Here is a 7,601-nt window from a genome sequence, read left to right as displayed (position 1 = left end):
CTCTTCCGAGGTATGTTTACACGATAACACGTAGCAAACACGAGATATTTACAGCAATTAAATCATTTATGTCTTATATAATTATATTGTACTTTTAATTTTATTATATAGGAGGAATATCGTTCAGCGGTACAGCGTTCGATTGTTGGACGCAAGCTGAGAATGCTCTAGAGAAGACTAAAAAACTAAGTGCTTTGATGGGGTGCCCTACAGCTACCTCTAGAGACATGATACGCTGCTTGAGATATCGACCAGCTCGCACGATCGTACAAGCTACAAGCGAATTTATGGTGAGTTTTGTTTCATAATTTTGAAAGAGAAACAACGCGATTCTCTTTCAACATAGTAAGAAGAAAATTTTGATATCCGTCCTACGTTTTTAGCCGTTCTTGTACAATCCCTTTACTCCTTTCGGGCCGGTATCCGAGAAAGTCGGCGATGATGCACCCTTCATCGACAGAACACCAGTTGAAATCGTGAATAGCGGTGACGTGCACGACGTACCTTGGATTACGGGAGTAACAAGCGAAGAGGGCCTCTATCCTGTGGCCGGTAAAGATAACATGCGAGATCATTAGCAAAATGTTTTCAAAGATGTATAGACTTTTATCAATATTAATTTATTATTGTAGAATTCATCGCTGATAATGAAAATCTAAAACAACTGAACTACAACTGGGATCTCCTCAGTCCGTATTTCCTAGATTTTAACTACACCATCCCCAAAGAAAAGCAGGTCGAGATTGCTCGTCTCATCAAGAAGCATTATATCGGTACAAAACCAATAGACCGAACAACTACAAGACAACTAGTACAAATGGCGGGTGATCGCTTCTTTGTGGTCGATAGCGAGAAGGCTGCACGAATGCAAGCTAAAGTAAATCAGAATCCAGTTTGGTATTATTATTTCACATACAGAGGAAAGCAAAGTTTAAGCGATTCCATGAGTGGTACCACTGAAGATTACGGTGAGTCTGTCATGAAAATTATTGTTTAGGAAATTCGCAAAAAGGAAGATATATTTACAATTCAAAAAAGAAGAGTTTTATAAATGTATTATTTTATGTTTTTTATTTAGGGGTCTCCCATGCCGATGACGTACTGTATGTATTAGATACTCCCTGGATGGATCCAACAAAAACGCAACAGGATCGCGATATGCAGAAACACTTAATCGACTTTTGGGTATCTTTTGCCACAGACGGGTAAGTGTGAAATATCCGTATATCATGCACATATCAATCCTCATTGTTGACATATTTTCAGAATCGCAAAAATGGCCAATGTAGAATGGCCGAAACTAGATCCTTCAAAGAAGGAACTTCATTATCTGCATATTGCTGGTCCTACTAAGATTAGCATGGGCAGCAATGCTAATTTTGGGGAGAAAGAATTCTGGAATTCAATTAAATTCAAAGAGAACGTATTGACACCCACATTAAAAAATAGCAAAGAAGAGCTTTGAATTAATCATTTAAATTAATTTTTATTAAGAAATAATGCTACTTAATTTTGTATATAAATCCGAAATTTTTTTCAAAACATAACTTTTTTATTATTTTATTTTAAGCACGATATTCAACTAACACGAAAAATGTAACTTTAGAAATTACCACATCATTTACAATGTCACAGCTATTAAACCTACTGATTTTTGTAGTCTTTCTCTTAAACTGATATTCATTAGAATCGATACTTAATGTTCCAATCTGAAATTGTTTAACGAAATAAAATGCTTCATCGAAAACAATTGTAAGTAATCGTTTAAAAAAATGTAAAATATTAATAATTCAACAAACTGATAAGAAACTAGTAAGAGAACTTAGCAATTAAGATTTACAATTAATAATCTACTAAAATTACAAATTTACTATAAAACATAACCTATGATTTAAAGAAATTGTTATAATTTTTTTGATATTTAATTACATCATAATTTACGAAGTAATTGATGTTTAATCAACACCATTTTTAAAAAATTTTTTTTTTACATTGTTACATCATAAAATGCATTTAAATATATAATATATAATGTATGCTTATTAACCTGTATCAGCTTTTCCTCTTCGATAATATGTGGAATTCTCTGAGTAGGAGAAAAATGATCATCCTCATAGATTTGTGTGGCCGTGAATTCTATTGTTATCAGGAATTGTTTATCCCAGTAGTAAATATTTACTCACGATAAGAAAAGAGGAATATACGTCGAAATGATATTTACTAACGTAACGTGTCGCGTTGCTTATATTCAGTGTTGTTCGGCGTTCGGCCGCACTCGCTCCCATGTCTGCGTCTGCGCGGCGGCCGATCCGCGCAGCTATAGAAGCCGATCGCAGCCGAATAACGCCGAAGATAACCGACGCGACATTCATATTCTACTATATATATATATATATATTCTGGTGTCAATGTGTTCTACAGTTTTTGCTTTCTCTCTTCTCTCTCTCTCTCTCTCTTTCTTTCTCTTTCTCTCTAACGCCATTTCGGTGTTTTTCGTATGTCTATGCCTACCGATCGTTCGACTGCCGTTAATATTTATTTATATTAGAGGATATAATTATTTTTGTAGCCATGTAATCTATTTTTCGATAGTTCTGATTAAATCGCCGTTTGGTATTGGTTTTACGAGTATAGTTGAGTGAGATTGTCGACCTAACCTGACATAACCGTCAAAGTGAAAATCGAAGGCGAGTGTTGCTCTGGAAGTGACCGTGAAAGAAGTTTAATCATTTTCTGTCGTTGCTAACTTATCGTCTGACTCGTTATAATTGTCAAGAAAGCAGGATAAAATAATAAAAATAAGCACTGTTCGAGATACGAAAATGCCGCCGAAATGTAAATTTCAGGAAGGTAAAATCTCGATTTTTTTTACAGTGAATCTCTTATAGCGTTTAGTAAATTAATTTAAAAGAATAAGCATTCAATTTTTTTTTTGTGTTTCCATTGATAAGCCATTAATTTTACACATTAATTTTACATGGCTTTAACATTTTTAGGAGAAAAAGTTCTATGCTTTCATGGGCCATTGATCTATGAAGCAAAATGCTTGAAATCCTCCATTACTAAAGAGAAGCAAATCAAATATTTCATTCATTATGCAGGTTGGAATAAGAAGTAAGTAAGCTTTTTGTAAATAGATAAACTATGTTATTTGCCGATACAAAGCATGTGTATGACTTAATAGACTTAATATTCTTGTAAAAATAGCTGGGACGAATGGGTTCCGGAGAGCAGAGTACTCAAATACAACGAAGCAAATGTACAAAGACAAAGAGAAGTTCAGAGAGCACACTCGACTCAACAATCTGCACAAAAGAACAAAAAGGGAAATACAACAACTAAAGCACAGGGGAGAAGGAGCGAAGGGGGTAGAGAGAAAGATACAGACAGTAGAGCGAGCACTCCTGTTTCAACAGCTGACAAAAGTATAAGTCGTTTTAGCAAGGGTACTAATAGCACGGTGACAGCTTCATCCTCTCACGAGTCCACGTCGGAACCTACTCGGAAAAAACGGAGGTTTGTTATATAACTTATCTTATATCTTTGTGTTTGTATAATCATATATTATAGTTGATTGTAACAAACTGATCTCTTTCAGTCGATTAGAACCATCTAGTGAAACTGAAGAATATCTCACTAAAGTGGAGGTTAAGATAAAATTACCCGAAGAATTGAAGTTTGTGCTAATAGATGAATCTGAAGTAATATTAAAACACCATAAGCTACCTGCATTACCTGTACAAAATACAGTTGACAAAATTTTAGACGATTATGTAGAAATGAAATCATCTGGAAAAACCAATGATACTAGGTATGATGCAACTGAGAGTTTAAATAATATCACTATATGCTGTTATAATTAACGTTGCGTATATAAATATATGATAAACTTAATATCTTTCGTTTTAGGGAAAGTACTTTGGAAATAACAAAAGGTATTCGTGAATATTTTAATATCACATTAGGGCTTCAATTGCTATACAAATGGGAACGCCCGCAATTTATACAGATAACGAATGACAATCCGGAAACCTTGCCGAGTCAGTTGTATGGAGCGTTTCATTTACTTAGACTATTTGGTAAAAGCTGCATTTCATAAAGTCTTTATTGTCTCTTTTCTTATTATCGTAGATGATAATTTTAAGTCTTCTTTACAGTGAGACTCGGTGGTATGCTGTCATACACACCTTTAGATGAAAGGAGTATACAGCTGTTACTGTCACATTTTCATGACTTCTTACAATATTTGCAAAAGAATAATGCCGAACTCTTCAATCTTCAACAGGATTACACAGATCCACCACCAGATTATCATCGAAAATATGGTTAAACCATCAAAGTGCGTAAAATTATTTCTCAAGTTCATTTATATTTGGGGACAAATGTATTTTAATCTTGTGTAGAATATTATTTTATATAGGAATCACACACACATGTGTAACAATATTAATTGAATCTATTTATTGTGCAATTATACATAACTTTGTCATTTTAAGTAGCCTGCCATAATTTTACCTATATTAGCAAAAATATAAACACAAAATAGAGGTTTCAATGATTAAACGTCATTTATAAGAGAGATGAGGTATAATGCGGTACGCAACATTTAGATACATTAAACCACATTAAACCAAGTAAACCAAGTAAATCCAGTAAAATATATGTTATTGATTATTCACGAAATCATTATTCAATAATATATTGCATTCCCCCCATGGGAGAAATGTCATCTTGTAGATAAATTTTTACAGATCTTCCAAAGTTTCCTAATGGAAGCCAATTTTTGTCTAGGAACAGTTAGCGATATTTTTGTTCCTAGAAAACTGGTTGGATATTGAATGTTCATTTATAAATGTGTTCTATTTGACATAACAAGTTTCGAACCGTTTGATTAACCAATCAGAATAAAAGGAATAAAGATTTCCTTGCTCTGATTGGTCGATCACGTGCTTGGAACTTTCGCAGCATCAAACGGAGTGCACCCTCTATGTACGCATAGATCTCCCCGCGTCGATCTCATCTCCCACCCTGCGCACTTCCCATCCTGCGGCCTCGTCTCCTCGTCAAACCGGCAGTCGATAACAGCACGTATACCTGGACGCGTCGATGTTGGATCTCACGTTCGCGATGTTGCGGAGCAAATGCGCGCGCTAGGCAGACAGTACGAGCCAGTCCGCGAACATCGGGCCAGTCAGTCAGTGGCAGGAAAAAATGGCGGATGTCGACTTGAATATCGACAACTTGATACAGAGATTATTGGAAGGTACGTGATTTGCTTGCGACGGGGCGGCCGGTGCGAGAAACGCGGTCGATCCCGCGGCTTTCCCGCCGCAATTACCGCCGATCCACGACCGCGTGTATATTCGCGTCAACGACGAGGAGAATCCGCGCCGGATTCGGACGCGAGTCCGCGGATACACATAAGTTTTCCTCGAACGCGACGCGCTCGCGTTTCGCCGTGTGTGTATGTGTGTGCGAGCGCGCGCGCGCTTGTGTATATAAATACGTGTGTGTACACACGTTCGCTATCTCGCTCCACTCCGGTTCACGTCGCAAATTGTCCTTCGTCCGATCTGATCAGCTCTCTACGCAAGAGCGCGAGTCTCTCTCGACTGCGTCGCTACGCGACTTCCCTTCGGTCGATCGGATTAAAAAACGTAGGTGAGATATCGATCTCTACCCGTGTGCCCCGTCGTAGCTCTTATTGTCGCGGTCATCGCCGCCGCGATACATGAATCGCGTGAAAAGTTCAAGGGACCGTTCATCGTATCTCTCTCTTTCGTTTCGAGTTCCGCTATGTTTATTTTTGTCTTTTCATCTCTTTCTCTCTCTCTTCTTTTTTTTTCTATCTCTTTCTCTCTTCCATTTTCTATCTTTCTATTTCCATCTCGTTCACATTCGTTCTCTCACGTCAGTATACCTGTCAGTATATCTCCGTCTCTCTCACGATTTCAAGAAATCGTCCCCCCCCCCTCTCGTTTCCCCTCCGTGGCAACTTGCCACCGCATCACCCCCGCTTTACGCCACTGATCACCGCGCGATCACGATCTTTTATATATCCTCCTCATGTTCTCTTTAGGCGCAGAAAAAAAAACAACAAAATCTCTTTTTGTTTGTTCTCTCTCATGCTACGCGAATGCGGAACCCCCTTGTGCGGTAAAGTATACCACACGCAGAAAGACCAGGTTCTTCAGAAGAAAGCCAAGCTAAAAGATATTTTCTCGTCGGACTTCGTCGGTACGCAACTACTACAACAACAATAACCGTCATCACCGTCACCACCACCGTCCACAGCAAAACAACAGGAAACAGCAAAAACCTCTCCCCGTCCCCCACGTAGAGCTATACGTCCTGCGTTTGTTTAGTTTGCTTAGGGCTTGCCGACTCTTTTTCGTATAATTCCACTATCATCCTGTGACTGCGTTCGTCTTGACATTGTAGCTTGAACGTCAAGACGAATGCAGCTTAAATGGTGCAACATCTCTAAACGTTCTCAAATGTAACTGTCGCATTCGGCGTTAAAACGCGCATTTCATCGATTTGTCTTCTCTTTTGGTCTATATTTATGTTTCTGTTTAAGACGTCATACACACGTTTAAAGGACGTAGCGTCGCTAAAAGGGGCTGTCACGTTTCAAAAATTTAATCGAAAGATTGATCGAAATCTCTCGATGATGTAAAAACATTGACTAGTATAGTCATGTTTAGCGCTAAATGCGTCTTACGATATACGATTAGCCATCATTGTTCGTCGATCTCGCGCGCGCGCGTTTATTTGTCGACTCCTTTTTTTTTTTTTTTTGCTCACCAAAGCATCGCCGATCTTGCACGTTTTTTTTTAGCGATGTTATCCCCCACTGCTCGTTCTTAATCGTCGATCCTGTTAAACTTCTCTTATCGTTAAATTTAAAGTTACGATAATTACATATCTCCACTCATCTCTATTATTTCGGAATATGAGTATCTCCACAGATTTCTTTTTAAACGAATTTCAAATTATTTCTGGATTTCTGTCGATGCACTTCGCATTGACATTTTAGGGTTCATCGTTTTCTTTTCTCCGCCTTTCTTTTTTCTCACGCACGTAATCCTCTCGATTGAGATGCTTTAGCCACGTAAAACTCGAATGGTTGGCTGGAAATGTTAGTTTAAATGTTAGTTTAGAGCACGTTTTAGTATAATAGATGTGTATTTATGCGATCCGCGGCGTAATTCGTGCATACGTTTTGATTATACCTTCTTCCTATGCTTTTATTCAAGTATGAAACTTTTTTTTTTCCCGTCAAAATAATCGTAATTTTCAAAACAAAAAATTTTATTAAATTGATTGTGTTTTGAATTATTATTGTATGTAGATACGGATTTAATTAGATCAAATATTAAGTATCTTTAATTGAAAACGATATCTCTTATCAGCACACATAATTTATCATTATCTATAAAATGCATCTATTCTATATATTGCTTTTCGATATAATACAATTATATATCATTTAGATTAAAATATAATTTAACGGAAGTTCATATATTATATCACGTAATTTTAATGTTTGAATATTGAATTAATGCGCATTTGTGATTAAAAAAATACAAGAGATCTAT

General features: G+C 37.0%; 4 protein-coding genes across 16 annotated transcripts in view; 3 read left to right on the top strand and 1 right to left on the bottom strand.

Moving 5' to 3' along the window:
- Window positions 1-2,022, top strand: part of LOC115244260 (venom carboxylesterase-6-like) — a 4,144-nt gene extending 2,122 nt beyond the window's left edge. The window contains exons 4-8 of the mRNA XM_029821789.1: window positions 108-290; window positions 384-552; window positions 633-968; window positions 1,079-1,205; window positions 1,267-2,022. Coding sequence (XP_029677649.1) covers window positions 108-290; window positions 384-552; window positions 633-968; window positions 1,079-1,205; window positions 1,267-1,465 — 1,014 coding nt within the window. The 3' untranslated portion in view covers window positions 1,466-2,022. The remainder of the gene's footprint in view (window positions 1-107; window positions 291-383; window positions 553-632; window positions 969-1,078; window positions 1,206-1,266) is intronic.
- Window positions 1-2,331, bottom strand: part of LOC115244256 (uncharacterized protein MAL13P1.304-like) — a 17,557-nt gene extending 15,226 nt beyond the window's left edge. Inside the window, exons 1-2 of one of the 3 annotated variants that reach the window (XM_029821776.1) lie at window positions 2,184-2,329; window positions 2,048-2,086 (exon numbers count right to left, since the gene is read on the bottom strand). The gene's annotated coding sequence lies outside the window, so the exon portion shown is untranslated. Of the gene's footprint in view, window positions 1-2,047 lie in introns of all 3 variants that reach the window. The other 2 variants (XM_029821775.1, XM_029821774.1) reach the window with 2 other exon arrangements.
- Window positions 2,332-2,433: 102 nt separating this feature from the next.
- On the top strand, window positions 2,434-4,678 carry LOC115244264 (mortality factor 4-like protein 1). The gene is made up of 6 exons (XM_029821794.1): window positions 2,434-2,850; window positions 2,997-3,114; window positions 3,208-3,516; window positions 3,599-3,811; window positions 3,910-4,079; window positions 4,158-4,678. The coding sequence occupies exons 1-6, from the start codon at window positions 2,823-2,825 to the stop codon at window positions 4,328-4,330; spliced, it is 1,011 nt and encodes a 336-aa protein (XP_029677654.1). The 5' UTR covers window positions 2,434-2,822; the 3' UTR covers window positions 4,331-4,678.
- A 372-nt stretch (window positions 4,679-5,050) lies between these two features.
- The window catches only part of LOC115244262 (serine/threonine-protein phosphatase PP1-beta catalytic subunit), an 11,763-nt gene continuing 9,212 nt past the window's right edge, over window positions 5,051-7,601 (top strand). For 9 of the 11 annotated variants that reach the window (XR_003885347.1, XR_003885346.1, XR_003885344.1 and 6 more), the window contains exons 1-2: window positions 5,051-5,263; window positions 6,163-6,237. Coding sequence is in view for 3 of the 11 variants with exons in the window: in XM_029821791.1 (XP_029677651.1) it covers window positions 5,212-5,263; window positions 6,163-6,237 (127 nt within the window). In the remaining 8 variants the exon portion in view is untranslated. The remainder of the gene's footprint in view (window positions 5,264-6,162; window positions 6,238-7,601) is intronic. The other 2 variants (XM_029821792.1, XM_029821793.1) reach the window with 2 other exon arrangements.

Source organism: Formica exsecta, unplaced genomic scaffold (genome assembly GCF_003651465.1).
Source record: "Formica exsecta isolate Colony F162 unplaced genomic scaffold, ASM365146v1 scaffold80, whole genome shotgun sequence".
NCBI classification, from domain to species: domain Eukaryota; kingdom Metazoa; phylum Arthropoda; class Insecta; order Hymenoptera; family Formicidae; genus Formica; species Formica exsecta.
Note: the sequence above shows the minus strand (reverse complement) of the source record. Positions and strands in the feature narration are given on the sequence as shown.